Genomic DNA, 22,861 nt, shown 5'->3' on the forward strand with positions numbered 1-22,861 from the left:
TAAAAATTTATCTAAAAATTAAAAAAAAAAATTGGTGGACTACCCTTAAGATTTAGGGGGATGAAAAATAGATGTTGTCCGATTCTCAGACATACCCAATATGCACACAAAATTTCATGAGAATCGGTCAAGCCGTTTCGGAGGAGTTTAACCACAAACACCGCGACACGAGAATGTTATATATTAGATATAGAGATAAGACTTTTAATGACCATCACCTTAGTTTAAGCTATTTACTAGAAAATTAAGTCAACATAATACTTATTAGCCATAATTATTGTATAGGCTAGATTGTAATTCATGTAATCTTCATTCATCTTTTGTGAAATTGTAAGAAAAAAATTCAGCTTTTCACATCGGATATGATGTAAAAGGCGGAGATTGTTCGAGATTCCGATACATATGAATCGAGGGTTTTGAAGTGCGGTTCGTGCCGAGTATTTACAATAGAGCTTCAAATCGATCCTTAAAGTACACAATCTATTGTGTTGAGGAATCCTTGATTTTCCCGATATAGAACGTAATTGTTGAACTGCGTTGTTCTTTTCACGAGTTTTCTCATATTACAGTTGCTTCGGGGCGACTTGTTTGTTCCTCGAATGGAATTTATGCTACATTCATTGAATCGAAAAACAAAGCAAAAGAGCTTTAAATTTACTACTATTAGCTTTTTTGGGGAGATTTTAATGGTAATATTATTTTTATTTATTTATATATATTAAGTGATACCGCCACCCACGGACTCTCACATTGCCAGAAAACTCGCAAGTGTGTTGCCGGCCTTTTAAGAACTGGTACGCTCTTTTCTTAAGATCTCTAAGTTGAATTGTTTTGTAAATACTTCAGTGTGCGGAAAAAATTGCCTAAAAAACGCTGAGTTGTGGAACGACGGACGTCGAGGTGATACGGGTGGAATTTCCTATTCTGCCTTGACGTCCGATGATGAAACTCAGCTGCAGGTATTAATCTGAACAATTCCTCTGGGGTTACATTATACTAAGTTAAAATTGATCTTTTGTACCAAGTTTGCAACATCAACGTAGATTTTAAAAGCAATCGTAGTTAACGTAATAATTATTATATTCACTTAGACTGAGTTTGCCAATCCTAAAATTGACTAGAATTGGTACTCTGTAACTCCCGATGCGATCCAGAGATCTTGTTATGTTCCTAGGGATCAAAGTTCTAACGGCCTCATAGCCAAACGGTCTTTGTATGTGGCCGTGGTGGGTGAGGGGTACCGGGTTCGATTCCCGGTTCGAGGGCAAGTTTTAATTAAATTGAAATTTATTCTCGGCCTCTGGTAGGGTTGTACGGTACCGGTCGAGTGCTTACTGATTAAATCGTACTTGGCGGGCACGGTTGAGTTTCTATAGAAAGCAGTGGGCATCGAACTATAGAGATTTCTGTGTAGGTGAGCGTAGCAATACGCTCTACGCCAAGGATGGTGTAATTCAACATTCCTTTTTCCGTTGAGGTTGCGGTAGAAAGCGACAGCGAACCTCTACAACGCGGCTTTGTAGGAACTACTCGAGGTGGTTTTAGTAGGTATTGCTCACCCAGTCTCTGAATAGCAGAGATTTTGGCGTGGGTCGAGTCCCACATACCCCTGCAACTTTTAAGGGCAGAGGGTGCGCTAATGCATTTCCACCTCGGATATAAAAAAAGGGATAAGTTCTACATTAATAGTACCGAAATTTAATGTCGCCTACGCGTATAGAAGTTACAGAATGTAACGAAATCTCATACAAACAGAAAACACCTGAACAAGTTGGTATTCCATTATACAATGTAGTTTCACGAATTTCCTAACTCGATCCTACTACAATGGATGGCTACGAATAAATTATGACTTGCAAGCTGTACCGTGCTCAAACATTGTCTTTGGAATAATAAGATACATTGCCGTAGCGAATTGTATTTCACTACTAATTTAACGAAAATGACAGTATACGTGAACGAAACACTCATTATGTATATATAAATATGATATTTATAATAACATATTTCTCATAAATAAAGTCTACTATTATACCCCATGCTATACTATGGAGTAGTACTTATAAATCCTTAATTAAGGTTTTGTCTAGAAAATAATCCAATCTAGATAAAATCCAAATAAAAAATAACATTACTAAACTAAAATAATTTTGATAATGTCAGAATTGCATTCACAAATTCATGTAGGTAAATAGAAAAAAAATTATGTAATTATTTATAAGAAAATCGCAAGCGAAATGTCACGGACTGGTCAACTTAGAAGTAGGTATATTTGATAAAAAATAATAAATACTAAATTGTTTAATTGGTCAAACAAGCGTGCCAAGACAATGCACGTGTTATAAATGTATAATTCGTAAAATTATAACAACAACAATAATAATCTCTACTCGTCTTTTCTACTTCTCCTATTTTTAATAAATAGTCCTTTGATAGGCAAAGCGATTTTCTACAAATTTTTTGTACGATGGATAGTTTAGGAGATATAGCCAAAAAAGTGTTTTCACCCCTTTTTCCAAGATGGCGGCTGGGGGACAAGGGCGCCAACCCCACAAACTTGGGTTTAAGCTTGTATTGATCCCCCCTACATGTTCATAAATGAAATTGCGTCCTCTATCAAATGTTCAGTTTGGCCCTCAAATTGTAACATTTCAATGGACTAATGTAGGCTTGATGCTTGCCTTAAATATCCCTTTTGTGTCATGCACATGTAATTTTCCTGCAGATTTTACATACACAAACGTGTGTTGTAATATTTTATTTTAAAGGTACCAATGTAAAATACAAGTTGAACTTGCAAAAGCCTTTGTAAATTTTAAATTATATTTTATTCCGTTATGCGGTAGGAGTACAAACAAACTGGGGCAACAGTGCTTCAACGAAAAATGACATTTACGTTTCAACAATAAGAGCTATATTCCTGTAAATTGTATTTTAAATTTAAAAAGGATTCTTTGTTATGTTAAATATAAATGTGATAGACATCCAGTGGATTGGTTGGAGTTATGTTTAATTCCATCAACATTATAAATTCACCAACCATTCATATAAAACAATAACAATTTTTTTTCCATTTTCGTATGCTCATTTGGCTAAAGTCTCGTCCAACAAGGCGTATTTACTCCTGGTGTCGGAAAATAAAATGTAGTAAAACATAACAACCTTCAATAAACAAAGGGAAGGAGTTCCAAATCCTTCGATATAAAAGAAAAATACAACTTCTATCACACACATACAGAAATTAATATCAAGAGAAACAAGTTATAAACCCAACAATATACAAAACCACAACCTCGAGGAATCCAACTTTTTTAATTAGAGCCTATGAGAGCCGTCGCGAGATTTGTGGTTACAGCAGTGGAAAATCACGTTTGTTTTTATGTCGGCTATATTATTAACGTTATTAAAGTTTGATGATAATACAATAGATTTTCGTGAATAAATGATATAACGACAAGAATTATAATAGTTCGTATAACCGCCTAACGCTTTGGTTCTCTTTCCGCAAAGATTATGCCAAGCCGGGAATACTTCCCTACGGGGGTAGGGAAGTATTCCCGTAAAAAAACATCAACAAACTGTATATATCTTTATATATATAATTCTTCTGTGAGTGTGTATGTCACTTAACTTCTCTCAAACGACTGGACCGATTTTGATGAAATTTTTTGTGTGTGTTCAAGGGGATCTGGGAATGGTTTAGATTCACAAATCAGCCCGCCAGATGGCGCTGCAGTCGGTATCTAGGTTATTTATCTATACAGCAAATAAACAGCTGGAATATGTATAAATCTTCTGTTCGTAATTAAACTTCTAAGCGGGTGGACAAATTCTGATTAATTTTTTGTGTGTTCAAGTGGAGTCGAGAATGATTTACATTTCATTATTAGATGCTTCTTGTATGTGAGATGTGTGTACAGGACAACGTCTGTCGGATCCGCTAGTTTTACTATATATCTTGTCCTTATGAGCAGTATCAAAGTAAACGAATATTTGATAAGTCCGTTAAAAAGCCTGTGCAAATAGCATTGTGAATCTGCGACCCCGAAAAAATATGTGTAAACTTTTTTTTTTTTTTTTATAGAACGGGGGGCAAACGGGCAGGAGGCTCACCTGATGTTAAGTGATACCGCAGCCCATGGACACTCTCAATGCCAGAGGGCTCGCGAGTGCGTTGCCGGCCTTTAAACTAATTTAGGTAATAGATTAGTACTAACAATCTTTTGTATTTTGGGAAATGTAACGTACGTAAAATATAACGTTTTGCTTCCTATTAATCGGTGAAGTAATCTATATGTCTTTGCTAAAACTATCGCGTTAAATAATATTGTTATACATTTTTGAAAATCGCTTGAAAATCTCTTTAAATCTTCGGTATACATAATAGAATTTATCTTACAGAAGTTTGATTGTTTCTAAATCCATGGATTCAATTCAAACAATTCAATTAAAATACGCTTAAATGGTTTTTAAGTCTTGAAACCAAATTCTGTATTGTTTAACCTTTTTTTTTTAATATTTTATGATAATATGTCCATACTACATACTGATTTAAGTATGTATATGATTTGCTCGTATTTAGTATAGATAGAAATTAAAGTTCGGACCAATACGACAAAATTTTCTTAAAAATTAAGATCGTACGTTGCTCCGTTTTACAGGTTTAATTCTGTAAAAAAAAATTATTTTTTTTTTTTAATTAAAAAGAAACTTTAAAAATTCATTACTTGAAAAGACAGAGTCCTCGATGTCTGCCTTTTTCACAACTTTTTGATCTTCATTTTGACAACGTTTCTTTAGCCTTAAAGACAGAACACAAGCAAATTAAATAGTATACCTGTTTTTTTAACCATTATAAGGGGGTGTCAATTGACAACGCAGCGCTACCATGGTGGTAAACGTGGTCCTTAATATTCGTTATTGTAAATTATTCGCTTTAAAAAAACTCTGCGACATGAGCAAATTATATAGATATTTTGCTCGCCAGCTCCCTAGCAACAACTCACTGTTGTATTTAAAAAGACTACCTCAGTTGTTAAGTAGCGGGCGAGTATGCTTAAACGCAGGTTTTAGGTTCGATTTCCTGGTATAAAATATTGCTTGCGGCATTACATACAAAAAAGAACCATCACAAAACACAACCTCAATGATGAAGTGATACTATGACTAAGATGTCATGTGGAACATGGTGTAATGGTTGCAGCTCCTTACAAACGTTGTGTAAAAAAAAAGGCGATTAAAAAGAGTGGTGGAGAGTTCATTGCCAGTTCTTTTCTTCCGTTCTACGCCCTTGATTTGAGAACTGGCAGTAAATGTAAAATTAGAAGCATTAATATGTATTTCTTTCTGACGAATCACAAGTGTACATTGTGTTACCTACGTGAATAAATGATTTTTGAATTTGAATTTGACTAATAAACACATAGTACATATATACATACATATAATTTATATCACGATATTTACTGTATTACAAAAGCTACATAATTGATCCATTTCTTGACATTCTCATTCAAGAGTAAATTACTGCGCTATTCAAATGCGAACAATGTAATGTTTGTTCACGACATTAGTTTAGAAGTAACAACACAATAGCCCCTGCAGCTTATCTCAGTTCTGTTAGTTGATTGGTTTGTAACTATTTTTAACCCTCGTGGCGTCGTTACAAGTTCCAAGTGTGTATTGTGCTCTCTGAGCTCCACGAGAAAGTTACTCTGCGTGCACTGTGATAACTTCTGTTTGTCAGAAACTGCATTATTACGAGCTTTTCCAGCGCTAAAACTTTTGGTTGAAGGAAGATCACTCCTTTCTCGAAGGCTAATTAGAGAATTAGTAGGTTGACTTTAAAGAGCAGAGACCCATTCCATTGCAGAGACTAATGACAAATTAAAAGCCGCCGGCCAATAATAATAATCAAAATCAAAATCATATTAGGGTAAAAAACCGCGTTTACCGGGGAAGGCGAGGACCTTCACTTCGTACTTCACTCACTCCAGTGAGCTTCCGTCCTGCCCTTCAGGCGATTGACCACCCCGCGACGGCCCAAGCCGAGGTACGAGTCTCACTAGGCCCTTGCGCTAGTCGTGGGATAAACGCCCATTCGGGCTGAGCTACGCTCGCCAAAACAACCTGAGCTGAGCTGTAAAAGCCCTTTAGGCCAACAGCGAGATTCCTTACAAAAAAAAACTTTGCAGAGACTGATTTAAATTTTTGTAAAGAACTTTATCATATATGCCTTTAGATGAATAATTAATCAATATTAATCAAGCGATACAATATATTTTATGGACAGCAAAAGACACAACAAATATAGTTGTTTGTTGGAGCTGGGTAACCAGCCCATATGTTTCTATGAAATATGTTGACATATAAGTTTGCATATATTTTTATACTTTAGTCAAGCTGATGCATAATTTAGTAGCAATGCAGAGTTTCATGTTTAATATTGCCCAAAGTAATTTAACCTTATTTTCTTGGACCAGTGAATAATTTATGTGAGCGTCGGATGCCCTGTGAAGGGGACATTAATAAAATATATTACAACGGAAAATTCGAAAAATAAAGTCACGTTTCATAAGCTTTTTTACCCGAGTGAAACTTTCTTTGCGTAATCTATTCTTTAGGTATTTAGTTTTAGAATTGCGTCTGGTACTGTTATGATGCAATAGATTTGATAAAATAGAACGTATTCTCTATATATATAAAATTCTCGTGTCACAATGTTCGTTCTCATACTCCTCCGAAACGGCTCTACCGATTCTTATGAATTTTTTTATGGATATTCAGTAAGTCTGAGAATCGGAAAACATCTATTTTTTATCCCCCTAAATGTTAAGGGTGGTCCCACCCCTAAATTTTATTTTTTTATTTTAGACAAAACTTTTTGTTTTTATTTTTTATGATACAGCATACAACTCCTATTTTTGATCACAGTAGATAGTAAATTTTATTGAACTAAAAAATGTTTCCTAGAAATAATATACATGGCAAAACAACGTTGCCGGGTCAGCTAGTTACTTTATAAAATACTGTCTCATTCAATGTTTACCCACAACATTTCAAGGATTCTTTATAAAAGTGACGAATAAAATAAGACAAAAGTTAATTGAGATTCAAAGTTTGCATTAAATGAAATGAAATTATTATTTAACCCAGAATTGAATTTGAAATTGAAAAGAAATTGTTACACTAACGTAACCACTGAGCCATAGACAATATAATTAAAGAAATAAAGAAGTTAACTGGGATATCGCTCTCCAAGGTATATAATATTCATGAATTGATGTGGACTTTAAATTAAGTCTTTTCTCTTGGGCTCAAGGCGAATCTTATTATAGTTTCATTGACTTTTTTTTCAGTTGGTTGTTCTGTAACATACGTTAATTTTTTGTAGAGCTCACATTTTCGATTCTTTTCAATTTTCATCATCACATGAAATTAATATAAATAAATCAGTGGCACTACAACCTTTTTAAAGTCTGGGCCTCAGATTTCTGTATCAGTTTCATGATCGTTTGTCAATCTAATAGGCAAGTAGTTGATTAGCCTTCGTGCCTGACCCACGTCTAAGCCAAACCGGTTTCCTCACTATGTTTTCCTTTATCATTGTCAAATGTTAAATGCGCACATAGAAATAAAGTCTATTAGTGCACAGCTGGGGATCGTACCTACGACCTCAGGGATGAGAGTCGCATGCTGAACGCCACTAGACCAACACTTATTGCATCACACATTACTGAACGTAATATATATATTATCAAATGGAGGCATTATTACATTTATTATATTGGCCATTTATCAAGACAAGTTTCATACCCCGTGTCGTACTTTTTGTCTAAGACGAATGTCCTTGATGCTAGTCCGCCGCTGCTGTTCCACCTCTACGTGTAGTCGCACAAATATATAAAGCAACCAATTACCAATACAATATAAACCTACCTTTATCATCAGCCCGAAACTCAGCTTCCAGTTCAGCCTTGCTCGGTTCTGGCTGGCTCTTCTCAGCTGGTTTCTCAACCGCCTTCATACTTATTGATTTTCTTGTCTTGTGCCCTCGAAAAACCGCTTGGATTTTTGTGGCAGCTGCTTCTTCTGAGGGACCACCCTGATCCGTAGATTCTTTTTGTTTCTCCTCTGAAATAAAAGAGAGAACTTTGTGTTTGTAAAAAGTGATTTTCGTTTGTGTGTTCAATGTATTTTTATGTTCTATGGTTGTACATTTCTGTTTCATTTTTCCGATACAACGCGATTATGCAGATGGTCAACCAATATTATAGGCATTTGTTTGTTATATCATGTTTTGGTCCTAATTTTGTGAACAAAAAACCACAAAACGCGTTATATATACAGAAAATACCTTACTAATAAGTATACCTTACTACCTTATTAACTATATACAATATTGTACAAAACAAGAAATTATAACTGGGATGCTTTGCCAGTCTAGGTTTGCAGAATTGCGACTATAAAACAGAATGTAAGTGTATATTGCTACGGAAACATCCAACTTTTGAAAATGTAATAAAACTTAATAGCCATTCGACGATGGCTAGTAAACTTAAGTGTTATGATCACTCAGATTCATTGACCGAACATGTATGAGAACCCTATTAAATTTTTCCATTCATTTACTAAATAATGTTGTTGTTTACATTGGTCAAACGGTAGGACAGTGGTGCGTGTGTGATTAGTATAGAGCATCGTTGATCAACCATTTTTATGTCGCGACCCACAAAATAGCCAATAAGTTAAGTAAAACAGTCTTGTCCCCGTCACTGTACAATTATAATTTAGTTTTCAAAACTACACTATAATTAAATTATTCATTCCTTTAATAAACGAATCTTTTGTAACTACTATATGTATTTATTTTTAAACAGACTGCGACCCCCTTTTAAAACAAACTTGAGAAACAATGGTCTAAAGATTCTGACCAATCAGAATCAACGCACGGGCCACCATTTTGTTTTACGTTTAATATTCTCTTCCTGGTCTGAGAAGTACAAGCCAAGAAACTGCAAAGTTTCCCCGTCTATAAACTTATATTGATACAGATTCCAAACATTTGGCTCTGTTATGGGTTATTATAGTGTTCTTAAATGTGCTAAAATATTTATCCAAATTAAATAGCGGAAATGACATATTTTATCTACTTTAATTACCACAAGCACCAAATGTGCTTTGAAATAAATTATCAATTTTTATTGTAGTTATGGTTCCCTATTTTAGCCATAATGGCTTACACATAAGATATATATACTGTGGCGGGCTTTTTTGTAGGACTATTGAAGATGAACATTTCCATCATACATTACATATGTGTAACTCCAGCGGTTTTGGCAGCGCACGCCAGAATAGCTCGCAGATGTTAGATTTTTTCCTACTTACTTGATATTTTGGGCAATTCACACAATATCTTTATAAATTATAACCTTAGTGTTATTCTGATGTATATGCTGTATTATTGTAAAGTTTCATTAAAATTCAATCAGTAGTTTTTACGTGAAAGAGTAACAAACATCCATCCATACTTACAAACTTTCGCGTTTATAATATTAGTAGGATATAATTAAAATAATATATACTTTCTTAGTAACCTAGTAGCTTCGTGATTGTTGTTTTAGTTAAAGGTTTAGTAGATATTTTATATAGCCAAAAAATCTTTGTGAATATTTATGGTTTGCAAACAATGTTTTATTACAGTTGTGGAATTGAGGGTTATTGTGTATTCACACGCAATGCTTGGTACAATGAATAAAACTATCATTATAGGGTATCAATCTCCAAAAATGGGTTATTTTCCTCATTATTAAGGAACATAATTGTTTTATGTATTATATAGTTAATTTTAACTGTGTTTTTAAATTTGTTAGCGCATACTCCAATACAAATTTACTTTTTAAAATTGCAATGATTGTTATATAGGTCACAATTTACGTCGCAATTGAATAGATCTTTTTAATATAATAGATCTTTTAGTCTGAAGAGCCAAAGCGTTTTAGGATTGTTTTACTGTTTAAAGATAATTACGGACGACACAGTAACTGAACATTACGAAGGCACATTTTGACGAATGTCTAGAAAAATATTTTCCGACATCCTAGTGTATTATTTAATAAATTACTTCGCGAACATTCTAAAAAAAATAGTTATAGTACATACCCAAGGAAGTACAAAATTAAAACAGCCGTATTAGAGCTTTACGACTTTAGTCACCCGGGCAATCGACAAAGTATTTTAATTCTAGCGATGGTTTCAGAATCGAAAATGTCCAGTTGATTGAGATATTTGTGTATATTGTAGTTGTCTTATACATAGTTACGTACACATTAAATCTAGAGGTTTTTATTACCTTATTAGGACAAAAAATTATGCATATGAAATTAACATATCTATATGATTAAATAGAAATTACGTCAATGCATATTTTGTAAATACCGTGAACGCTAAAACGAATATAGGTTATCATTTTGAAATAGCAAAAAGGTTTGTCGACATCACAGAAGACCGAATGGCAGCTACCTCGGACAAAGATTGAGTCTAGCTATTCAAAGGGGAACGCTGCTAGTATCTTCGGAACCTTGCCTTATATTTTAAGGTTAGCTATTGTTTTTCTGTTATTTATTTGTATTCTTCGATGCTATATCTCAAGTATCTGGCAATATGGTTGTCATTAAATGTGTTTTATATTGACTTCACATAAATGAATATAAAGTTTCGCGTGATATCAAAAAAACATTATTAAGAAAGTTGAAATCTCGCGGATTACGATAACGTTAAAAAAACCGCCTGAGAGCGTAGATAAAAATACACGATAAATTTAAAAATGTCTTCGGTTTGGTGTTCTAAGTTTTTTATTCCAGAAAATCTTTCAATTTACATACGAGGTAACGCAATAATCCTTTGCAAAATGTTATTTTTTATTTCGAAGTAGTCCTTTTGTACTTTTTGTTTCTAGAGCTAAAATACCCTTTTAAAAAAAACCGTGCACCGCGGTAACTACTGCGTCATCATAATTATCATTAAAATATATGTCCCTTTAACCATGGAAACTGGTAGATGTCTCCTAGGTCTAATGAATTTGGAGGACGTTCCATCAATTCCAAACCAGCTGCTTGAATGGCAGACATCGAAATTCTGGAGCTGTGCGCGGGGGCGTTATCTTGGTGAAACAAAACAACTTTAGCGAGATTGCCACGCCATAGCTTGCTTTATTCCTAACGCAACTTTGTTATTTGTTCCGTAGTAACGTCCACATTATAGTGGCTCCATGATTAAGGTATTGGATCTTACAACCGCTTGGCAGTCGCCTAAAAGTTCTTCGGAATTAAAGATGACGGTCTCATTCAAATCATGGAGTATTTTTACGTTTCCGGGTCAATGGTAAAGTCACGTTTCGGCCATAGGTATGAAAAAATCAAGATTTTCTTGAAACAAAACAGCTTTGGGAAATTATGTACCGACCTACCGGTGTAGGGCGTCCCGTTTTGAAACACACACAGCTCCGTAGTGAAATTTTTCAAGGGGAGATATTTTATTACCGTGCGAAATAAATTTGACCCATTTATAAGATCACGTTCCGACACGACGCAAACAAATGAGTTCCATTTTTTAAAAACAAAACAGAATTGATTGTTTTTTTTATTATTACATCTAATGCTTGCCAGTATTTTTTTTCTTTCCAATGAGGATGATCGTATTATGACTATTGATTGTACAACCCCCTTATTAATGTGTATACATGGAAGATTTAATAAGGGTTACCACGTAAAAAATATTTTACTCAAACATATCCTGTCGTGCAGTGTTGCCTAGTGGCTTCAGCGTGTAACTCTCATACCTGAGGTAGTAGGTTCAATCCCCGGCTGTGCACCAATGGACTTTCTTTCTATGTGCGCATTTAACATTTGCTCGAACGGTGAAGGAAAACATCGTGAGGAAACCGACATGTCTTAGACCCAAAAATTCGAGTGTGTCAGGCACTGGAAGCTGATCACCTTCATGCCTATTAGATTTAAAAATGATCATGAAACAGATTCAGAAATCTGAGGCCAAGACCTAAACGTTGTTTGATTTTTTTTTATATATCGTGTCGTTGTTTCTTGGCTTATTATTAAAACATGCAGGCCCGTCAAATCCTCGCCACCTAAAGAGTGCCCAAGCGGGGAAGCAGGGGTCCATGCGTTCAAAAGAAGCGATGGATCCATCCCTGCATGCACTGGACCCGATCTCCCCTAGCTATTCCTAAAAGCGTATAGCCCGATCTGTGAAGGATACTTGCTGTGTCAAGTATCTTCACAAATCAACAATGGGCGGGGAGAGGCGGACACAACCGCCGCATCGCATGTTGGGGAAGCGGACAAGGCTCTGCTGTTACCGCATCCCGCCTAAGGCGATAGTTGGTGGCACCTTGGGGTTTTAGTGGGTATGCACATTCGCGATTCCCACATAACCCTCCCGCACTAAGCAGTCGCACCGCGGTGGGGTATGCGCAATGCATTTCCCCAAGTAAAAAAAAAAAAAAATTATTAGAACATACTATGACAATAAATTAACAATCAAGTTGTACCGACGCCTTCCGTCAACAAATTTATTTCGACCGCTAAGGATATATAGAATATCACGACCTAAGCCACTGGGGGTGTTCGGGCTAAAGTTACAAAGTTTTAATTAATGGATTGTGGCAGAATTATTTGTTAAACGATCAAAAACGCCAGTCACAGCTGATTACCCTTGTTTGCGGACATTTTAATTATTTACGGCTCTGAATGAGGTAAAATTACAACCCACAGGAACTGCTTGCATATTTAATGGCGCTGGTTTGCCAGAATTGTCATAAAAATGGTCACGAAGCCACGTTGGATAACAAAAATTTGATACTGGATACTACATATGACATTATTTAAAGAAAAACGCTTTTTACCGGATTAAAGTTATGTATTATTATAAATTTACAACTATTTGACATAATTTTAAATTTATCCGACGTTTCGCGTGCTTTACAGCGTGCGTGGTCACGGTGACTGAAGACAAAAGATGTTGAATGTCAAAAATCTGTCTTTTGTCTTCTGTCTGTCTTATTTTAAATTTATTCGTCGGATAAATTTAGGCGTTTTTCTTTAAATGTGTAATAAGAGTTATGTTAATCAAAGACAATACTATATGACATTATTTATAAATATAATCAAGCGGTTGCTTATTTTGAAGTATTAACATTTGGAGCATTACCAAAATGTTTGTCCGATGGACTGGTCATCTTGGGAGTATGGGAGAGGATCGAATTGTTAAACCGACCGACCGCGGACAGCTCCATACATCGTTGGAAAGACGTCGGGGAGAGGAACCTACGCGAGCTCAAAGTACCCGTTTGGAAAGCGGGAACATGTGCAAAAGTGGCGTTCCCTAGTTTCAGAGGCCAAGGCTCATTTTGGGTCGCTGTGCCAGCGAGGTAATCGTTGGTCTTCTTGTACCATTCTTTGGGTGATTCCGTGCCTCGTTCCTATGACTCCAATCTTTAAAAAAAAATATATAAAAACACTCCTGCCCTACGGACCCTAAATTGACAAGAGTGCACAATATGAATAAAATTTACAAACGAAACAAAAAAAAGCAAACATACGAAATTCATTAGGAAAACCAAAATTACATAAAAAATTAACTAACTACCATAGTTTGTATCGAAACAAGAAAAGTACAAATATTTTTCTACGTAATATGTGTGTAGTACGTTTAATTAAGTACTTCGGAGGGATCGGTTTTGCAATTAGGGAATCAATCAGCATTTTGCATTTCAATTATTGAAAATAAATAAACTATTTCAAATCTGGATTGGAAACTTTAGATTATAGATCGAGTATAGAAAGCGGCCGTCAAGTCAAACTAACTACTTATTACACTTTTAAAACTCAAAAGATGTAAACATTAGTCTGTTGGAGGCTAATAGAAATACCACCATTGATTATTTTTAAGCTCTCTCGTATGTGTAAAGGGGGACAGTTAATTTGCACTTATCTCTTTTTTGCAAGATTGTCGTAAACTCATTTGTGAATTAGATGTTTTTGAGTCTTAATACCATGAAACAATATTTTTACATATTTTGTGAATAAATAAAAAAAATATAACCAAATGCATATGTAAACGAAATAAGACATCAGTTTGAAATTCAACTAAACGTTGTTCAAGTTTTTACTCAATTGCAATTTTTTTTGATACATTCATCAACGACGATGAGAAATAAATGTGTAGTTTTACTTTAAGACCGGATATGTATACAGTAGATTTCATTTATTACGAACTTGGTTGTATATTTATTTAGGTATAACGACGTAAAATCTAAGTAGCTTGAATTTATAGCATACTTTAGTACAAAATTCATGTGGCTGTAGTGACTTTGGATATAACGCCGAGTTCGGGAGTAGCAACGTTTTTAATGAATCATTTGTAACAAATTCCTAGAAACCCCATGCAGATATTGCGACCGGAGTCAGCCGCCAAAGACACAAAGATTTACATATGTATTTGTATAATACATTGATACCAGTTGAACGTATTCTAATATAATTAAGATTTAGCATATTAATGTGCTATTTTTTTTAATAAATTAAATGCTATTTCATACTTTACCCGTTGTAAGCCATAAAAGTCAATACTGAACTTCGCAAGTTCGTTGACCTGGTTTCTATATTTGGAGGTGAAAAGCTTCAAAAATTGCTTACGATAAATCAATAAATAAAATTGCTGAGTGATTATTTACTTGTTAGCTCTTAAAACTTTCGTGTATTTATCCTTGAAGAAATTTGTGCATTGTATACTAAATTTTATAATGCTAATACCTTGAGACATAAACGCTATAGTTTATTTGAAGTCAAAGAAATGCTACATTTGATGAAGTCATTGAAGCGGTGTATAGATTCTATACATATTTACTTTTAGCAATATCTTCCTACCCACTTATATTTTTTCTATTGAGAGTGTTTAGTTGAACACGCTAATTTTAGAAACTACTTGTTCAAATTGAAAAACAATATTTTTGAAGAAGATAAGACACTACAGACCAAACTATAAAACTAATCAAAATTTAGACTCTTTAAAATAAACGCGTATTACATTACACGTGTACACACGTGCACGCACACTTTTCTGATTTATATTATAATTTCAAGTACTGAATCAGTAATTAACTGGCACTAATATGAAAAATTACTAAAGACCCATTGAGTTTCCAATTTCCTAGTTTCTATATCAGTAGCAATGTCGCAAAATTAAGTGGTATCGAAACCTAAAATTGGAATAATAGTTAAAGTTTGATGGTAAGTTTACGCTTAAAAAACCTAAGGATAGTTAGAAAACAAACGATGTATTTAGCTTGAAAAGTACCAATATTTTCATAACATTTATTACGCACAATGTGAATTATTGAGGTTGGGTAGAGATATGATGAAATGAGAGGGTTTTGGGAAGGCCTTGTCGTAGCGACTGAAGATTTGCAAGTCAGCTTAAGTCATTTAGTATATATTGAGTTATAATTGTAACATTATAATCGTGTATAGTTAAAACACACAGTGTCTTACTTTGTGACTAACTAATCCGTGGTAGTAATTTTCTTTTAAACTACTATTCCACGTACCTTTACTTAAAGTCGAGGTAAGTAAAGGATTAATATTAAGAGAGCCTCGGGGCTCATAAAAAGTTGAAAAATAAGATAAAAATCCTTGAGTTGGATAATAATTATGAAGAGTGTATCTTTAGGGATTTTTGGTGCGAAACTTTTGCGAAATATATTTCTATAATCTTACCTGTTTTAAAGCTATAAAAATTTATAAAACGTAATTTTTATAAAGTGAAATTTAGCGTTCCTTTACCTCTTGATTAATTTTCAATAGATTTTCTTATAAATATAAGACTAAGCTTAGAAGTACGAGCAGCGCATGTACTCCAACATTTTCAAACGTATATTGTTATTCGTGGAGTAGGTAGTACATTATTTAGTACCTCGGAATTCTTAAACACCTAAACGAACAATCCCTTTCCCAGCGGTTTGATCCCTTGGCGTTGCGTAGAGATGTGGGGTCATTCTGCATCTTCTACCGCATTTACCATGGAGAATTTTTTGTGGAGTTGTTGGGATTAATACCTGCAGCAGATTTTCATCATTAAACGTCGAGGCAGAATACGAAATTCGACCCGTATCGACGAATTTTGTTCCACAACTAAGCGTTTAAAAGAAAAAACACTGAAGGAAGGTTTTTTCTCTTTCTCCGACCTAAATTGACTGGCCTGAAGGCCCAATTGTCTAAGGACGAGATATTGTATTTATTCTAATATATATAATAATATATGTAGCCGACCGGAATAACTTTGTTAGCGAGTTTGAGGGACGTAAGTGAAGTGAATGTAGTTTCGGATTGTAGGTGTAGCTACAACACTGTACTTGATTAAAACCGTTTAACAGTAATTACGAGTTATAAATTTACCACTGTAGTGAAATAAAAGTTCTGTAATAGTGGTTTAATATATACGGGATATTTTCTGCGTAATAACGTACAAGTAACATTAATTTATGCAAAACCGAATGATTAATGAACCGAATCATTAGTACTAAATACCACTTATGATACTAGATTATTCATTTTTACGAGCGGCCTGACACGGCTTGATTTTTTTTTTAATATTTTATTAATAACAAAAGCTATGTATGTAGCTATGACAGAATTTTCAACATTGGTCCAGTAGTATGTTTATTCGTTACAAACATACAAAAAGTTATATTTTCCTCTTTATAACAGTATAAACAACAAAGAGTACCTACTATCTAATATCAGACACTTCGGTTATCAACTATGAAAGTGATTTTAAGTTAGTTAAAGCGAGAGTGTAAATAGCATGATCAGTTAAATACTAAATTAATATAAAAATCGAACAAACCTTACTTTTGATTTGATTCGAACGGAAATTAAATTTGTGGCTAACGAAATAGCTAGATAACGGATCAAAAACCAATATTATCCAATCATAAAGCTCGATTCAATTATATAACAGATTGAAACATAGAATGATTGGAAGTTGATTATATCTGAAATATATTCCGAATACTGTCGAAAATTGAAAATAAATGAGGCGTATAATGAACACATTTTTAGACTGAATAAATACTAAGTGGACTGTATAGATATGAATTAATTCTAACGATAAAATAAGTCAATGGCAAGAAACTAAGGTTAGGTTAGTATATTTATATATTTTTTTAATAAATTGAATTTTTTCCTAACAATACTAGTTATGATGTTTACAGATCATAAAGCGTCTGTAAAAAAAGAATCAGCCTCAAAATCGCTGGTGCCGCGATACGGAATATTTACCGAAACCACTTCTCACCCACTACCTTGAACTACACAACTTCCACTTTAGTTCTTTCAGATGGCGCACAGTACCGAACTGGGCCGGGAAGACGACTTTCTCGTAGGAGTGTCTAGCTTAAACTGTGCGCGGGGCGGCACACCGGTGCGCGCGATGGTAGCCTTGTATAGCAATAAAGTGTGGGTAGACTCTTGGATGGATCTACCCACATACTATAATTCCTCCACTATAATTCCTTATTCTATTTATTTAAGTTTGTTAATACGAAGTAGTTTACGCAAGTCAAACGTGGGTGTTCAGCAAGAAAACAACTAGAAAAATCCTGTCTTGCCAGCATGCGATGGAAAGAAGCAGCTTGAAGTTGAGGAGAATTAATAAAATAAGAAATGTTGACATACGCAAAAAAAAAACAAAGCTTACCGATGCTCTAGTACACGCTCTAAGGCTTAAATCGAAATGGGCAGGTCATATTGCTAGAGCGCGGGATAGAAGATGGACGCTGGAAATAACAAAATGGACTGGACCTACTGGAAAGAGATGTATAGGACGACAAAAGAAAAGATGGACAGACGACATTATAGAATTAGCGGAAAAACTGGATGAATGTTGCTCAAGACAAAGAGAAATGGAAAAATATGGAGGAGGCTTTTACCCTTAAAGGGGCCATACAAGAACTAGACCACTAAAAAATTAAAAAATTAAACTAACATAAATTTATACTAACACAACAAATACTAATATTAAGGAATACAAACTAACCAATTGTTGTATGGATTAATATGACATACTAGACTATCTAAAGTTATTAATTATTTTTTGGGAAAAGGAATACTTTTCTTTAATAAAATCCCAGAGGCTCTTGTATCTCAGCCTTTTAATTAATTTACGAAATGTATTAAAGAAAAGCTGTGTAAAGCTAATGATTATCTAGTTGATAAAAGGGTCTGGGACTAGTGCTAGACAGGCTACTTCTAATTAATTTGCGATATTTGTTTAAAATAATTGTTGTTTGCCATAGTAATTTTGAATGATGGTTTGCTATTTTAAAAAAGTACCGAGAGTTTTACGCCGATTTTTTCTCTCGGCCTACATCCTCTGTCTTATTTACTAATGAGTAGGGATGTCTATTGATTCAAATTTATTGTCGTGGAATAAGTGATACTACATGTACATATCTTATATTCCATAATAAACATATTTTATCTTATTTTCATACATTTTAGTTTCTTGTTGAGATTGGCCTCACGGCTTTTACGTAAAATTAGGGCACACTCAATCAAGTGCTCTCACGGCGAGCTGACAAAGGAGGAGTACTTAATGTTAGTAACTATGCTAACGAACTAGATACAGCATACATTTAAGATGTATCGAAGTTCAGGTTGTATAGGCCATGTGCATACATTTTTACGTATGATGTTTAATAACTTTTGCGAGCAGTGTTGGCCTAGTGGCTTCAGCGTACGACTCTCATACCTGAGGTCGTAGGTTCGATCCCCGTCTGTGCACCAATGGACTTTCTTTCTATGTGCGCATTTTACATTTGCTCGAACGGTGAAGGAAAACATCGTGAGGAAATCGACATGTCTTAGACCCAAAAAGTCGACGGCGTATGTCAGGCACTGGAGGCTTCTTGCCTATTAGATGCAAATGATCATGAAACAGATTCAGAAATTTGAGGCCAAGACACTGATTTATATTATTTTGTTTAATAACTTTGTCGTATAGGGATTTAAATCTTTGGAAGAGCAATTCCTATCAAATGAAATATATCGAAAATCTGTAATTTGTAACATAAGTTTTCTCTAAAGGTAGGTAGAAAATGTAGGCCTCATGGTAGGTACCATGAAACCTAAAGAAGTTGGTTTTGGTATGATTCCGACACTACTAGATGAATAAAATTTAAAGATGGCATTTAGTTTGACACAATGATTTGTTTTTTAAAGGGATGTATGAAATCGATATTAGAAAATAAAAATTCATGTAACTAGGTTTTAACTGACTTCTTTTTATGGACAGGAGGCGAATGAGCTCTTAGAATAATGACAATAGCCGCCCATGGACACTAAACCGACCGTGGTTACCGACCTTTAGATTTCATTTGACGTTTTATAAGAGTACCTCGTAATTTTCAGTTCATGCAATTCAATCCTAGATTGCAATAAAAATCGGCACGAAAATGTATTTCTGATATGAAATGCTTTACAAATCATAGCAGTCAGTTGTTGTAAGTTGTGTAACCGAACGATCAGAAGGTAATATCCGGTTTTTTCAGCGGTTTTTCGTGAAAATTACCTTCGGCAAGCAATTTAGGATACCATTACCTGTCTGTACACCATTTATTAACAACACAGGTTTCAGATTCATCACTTTCTTTGAAATTGATGATTTAAAAGAAAAATAACGATTTTGGTTTTAGACAACGTAGTTTTATTTAGAGAGAATCTTTATCATGTACTATTACAAACAGTGATGTGTAAGGGTTGCCAGTATAAAATTGAGATGTACTTATAATATGAGTTGGTAAACAAGGGTTATTTTTTTTAATTTCAACAGAAATGCATTCAGTATTATTATAACAAGTCTTAAAACCTAAACATAATTATTTATATTGATTCAAATATTAAATACGTTTACGTACAGATTGTAATACTATCAAAAAATTAAAAAAAATAGTTCCGTCTTAATAGTTATGTAGTCTATGTTAATGTAGTGTGAGTCTCTATAGGCAGTATCACTTAACATTAGGTGAGACTCCTGCCCGTTTCAAACTCAAAAATTCAAACTCAAAATATCTTTATTCAAGTGGGTAACCAAGTACACTTTTGAATCGTCAAGTTAAATTTATCGTAAATTTACATTTACTACCAGTTCGCAAAACAAGGGCGTAGAGCGGGTAAGAAGAAGAGTTTGCCTCCTATTACATAAAAAAAAATATAAAATATTAAGTATGTGTATCTTTTGTAAATCTGGATGTTTCAAGGAATAAATAAGGCCTAATTAATTCATTAATTACATTACATTAATTAATTAATTAATGATTAATGTTATTCCATTCACTAGGATAGGCCTTCCACGGCATTATTTAGATTCAAATTTTATTGTGTCACGTAAGCAGATGACTACCTAAAGTAAATAAATAACGGGTCAGTGTTAAACTTTTAAAAATAACACGAAACATATTTTAAAAATGCCATCGGGTAATGGCCTAACGGAAATGTAACTGAGTATAGAGGTTTCTCGCAATTACTGTAAAAACCTTTTGAGAACTTAGGTTTTACGAGGAAAGCTATAATTGTGGTTCGTTTGTGCTACAGCGACTACTACTTTCTAGTTGTAATTTTTTACAGCACTCACTTAGGTACACAAGAGGTTTGAAATGTTTAGTGATAATAATTTTCCGTCCTGCCCTTCAGGCGATTGACCACCCCGTGACGGCCCAAGCCGAGGTTCGAGTCTCACAGGAGACGCCCTTGTGCTAGTCGCGGGAAAAACGCTCATTCTGGTCGAGCTACGCTCGCCAAAACAGCCCGAGCTGAGCTGTCAAGGCCCTAAAGGCCAACAGCGAGATCCCTTTCAAAAAAAAAAAAAAATTAGTGATAATAACAATAAAGCAACTTTTATTCCTGTTAAAAAATACTTATCAAATGGGTGTTAGTTTTGTTATTATACTCTGAGTCTACGTTAGTTATTGTTATTTTCGTTTCTTTATGTTCTGCAGTATAGACCCGTTTTGGGTAAAGGCCTCGTCCTGAACTTTCCAATTGGATCTGTTCCTAGCTTCATCCATTTCCCCAACCTCCAACAAAAAAACAGAGCCGGACACAAAAAAAAATCATGTGTCCAATTCACTCGTGGTAGAAGTGAAACCTTCAAAAACAAAGTTTTTATGTAAATTAGACTTTTTCTCTATCTAAATGTAGGATCTTTTCTTTAAAAAAAATATTTTAATGTTAAATTTTTAATATCAATCTTTAATTTGGTAAAAACTAACATTCGCGATTTCAACAAATTGAACACAGCGTATCCAGAGCTGGATATATTCGGTAGTGGGCTGATCGGTTTTAGAGAAAGCATTTGCAAGTGCCTTTCTCAAACCTAATTTCGCTGTTTTGATGATGATTTTTCTTTTTTTTCTGCTCTAAGTGCCAACAAATTTCTGTAATTTTTTTTATTATTTTATTGTGTGCTTTTACTATCGTATATGTTTTAATTGTAATTTTTGTTTCTATTTAATTTTTTTTTTTTTTGTGAAACTTATGCTTATATTAATTGTTACACATTTTAGATGCGAGATTTTTTGTAAAATAATTAGTAATTTTAGTACTGTGTGTGATGTTATAAGCTTAAACTAAATAAATAAATAAATAAAAAACATTATAAAAGTTTGAAATAAACTCACAAGATCCAACGTGGGAGAAAATGAGATAGGAAGCATTTTCACGTCTCTGTTTTTTGTTATCTCACTCTCACTCACGCCAAATCCTATTAATTTATGTGTCTGTCTCTTTTTACTGTCGCTTTTTCCGTTGCATCCGGTTTGAAATCACAACGATTCTAAAGAAGTTTCACTTCAAAAAATCAAATAAGAAAACTACATTACTTAACTGTACCTACAATGTCAAATGTTTAGTTATTATAATCTAGCTAAAGTCACTGTTGTTAATTTTATTAGTACGTATCACGTAGTGTTCGAAAATTCGACCCTAATTAAATTTTTCTTTTGGGCTCTTTTGACCCTATAATAAAAAGCGATTAAAATGTCTATTGAAAGTGGGTAGGGTTTATTTTAATAAATTTAATGTATTTCTAATACATTTTATAAAACGTCACCGTGGCATTAATTAATAGATGATAATGTTCTCCAGGTTATAGTTACGGCGAACTAATGAGATTTGGCTACAATAGATTTATGCGTTAACGAAGTGAGTGTCGTCTGTCACGACCTGCCCTGCGATTCTGTAACTCACTTCACGAACTCACACAGCGGTTTTTGCATCCGCGGTCGCTCTCAAATCAGTCGTGAAGCAGTCATTTTATGATTTGGCATTCTGATAAACAATAAACTACAAGCTCCCACCTTTTCAGAATGCCCAATCATAAAATGACTGCTTCACGACTGATTTGAGAGCGACCGCCGATGCGAAAACCGCTGTGTGAGTTCGTGAAGTGAGTTACAGAATCGCAGGGCATATCACAAAAGCAGGTGCAGGTACGTACTCATCCCGAGCCCGGGAAGTTGATTTATCGTGATGACATTTCATTCACTGATCTAATCCATCAAACCTAGATATCGATTCGTCAAGTAATATGTTAGACTGCTGGGATCCCTCTCCAGAATTGACAGCTAGAAGTAGGAACATATTTTTTGTATTTTTTCCATTTCTCTTCAGAGGTAATATTTCCATAATTGATAACTACGACAACAATACTTGGAACGTCTCTTAAATTTACATTTTTTTCACTTACAGCTTTATACAATTTTATTATTGAATGTTTAAAAAATATA

General features: G+C 34.3%; 1 protein-coding gene across 1 annotated transcript in view; it reads right to left on the reverse strand.

Annotated features, from left to right (window-relative positions):
• The window catches only part of LOC125052454 (sperm surface protein Sp17-like), a 95,299-nt gene that overhangs the window by 36,856 nt on the left and 35,582 nt on the right, over window positions 1–22,861 (reverse strand). The window contains exon 3 of the mRNA XM_047653309.1: window positions 7,939–8,133. Coding sequence (XP_047509265.1) covers window positions 7,939–8,133 — 195 coding nt within the window. The remainder of the gene's footprint in view (window positions 1–7,938; window positions 8,134–22,861) is intronic.

This window comes from Pieris napi, chromosome 9, assembly GCF_905475465.1.
Source record: "Pieris napi chromosome 9, ilPieNapi1.2, whole genome shotgun sequence".
Lineage (NCBI taxonomy): Eukaryota > Metazoa > Arthropoda > Insecta > Lepidoptera > Pieridae > Pieris > Pieris napi.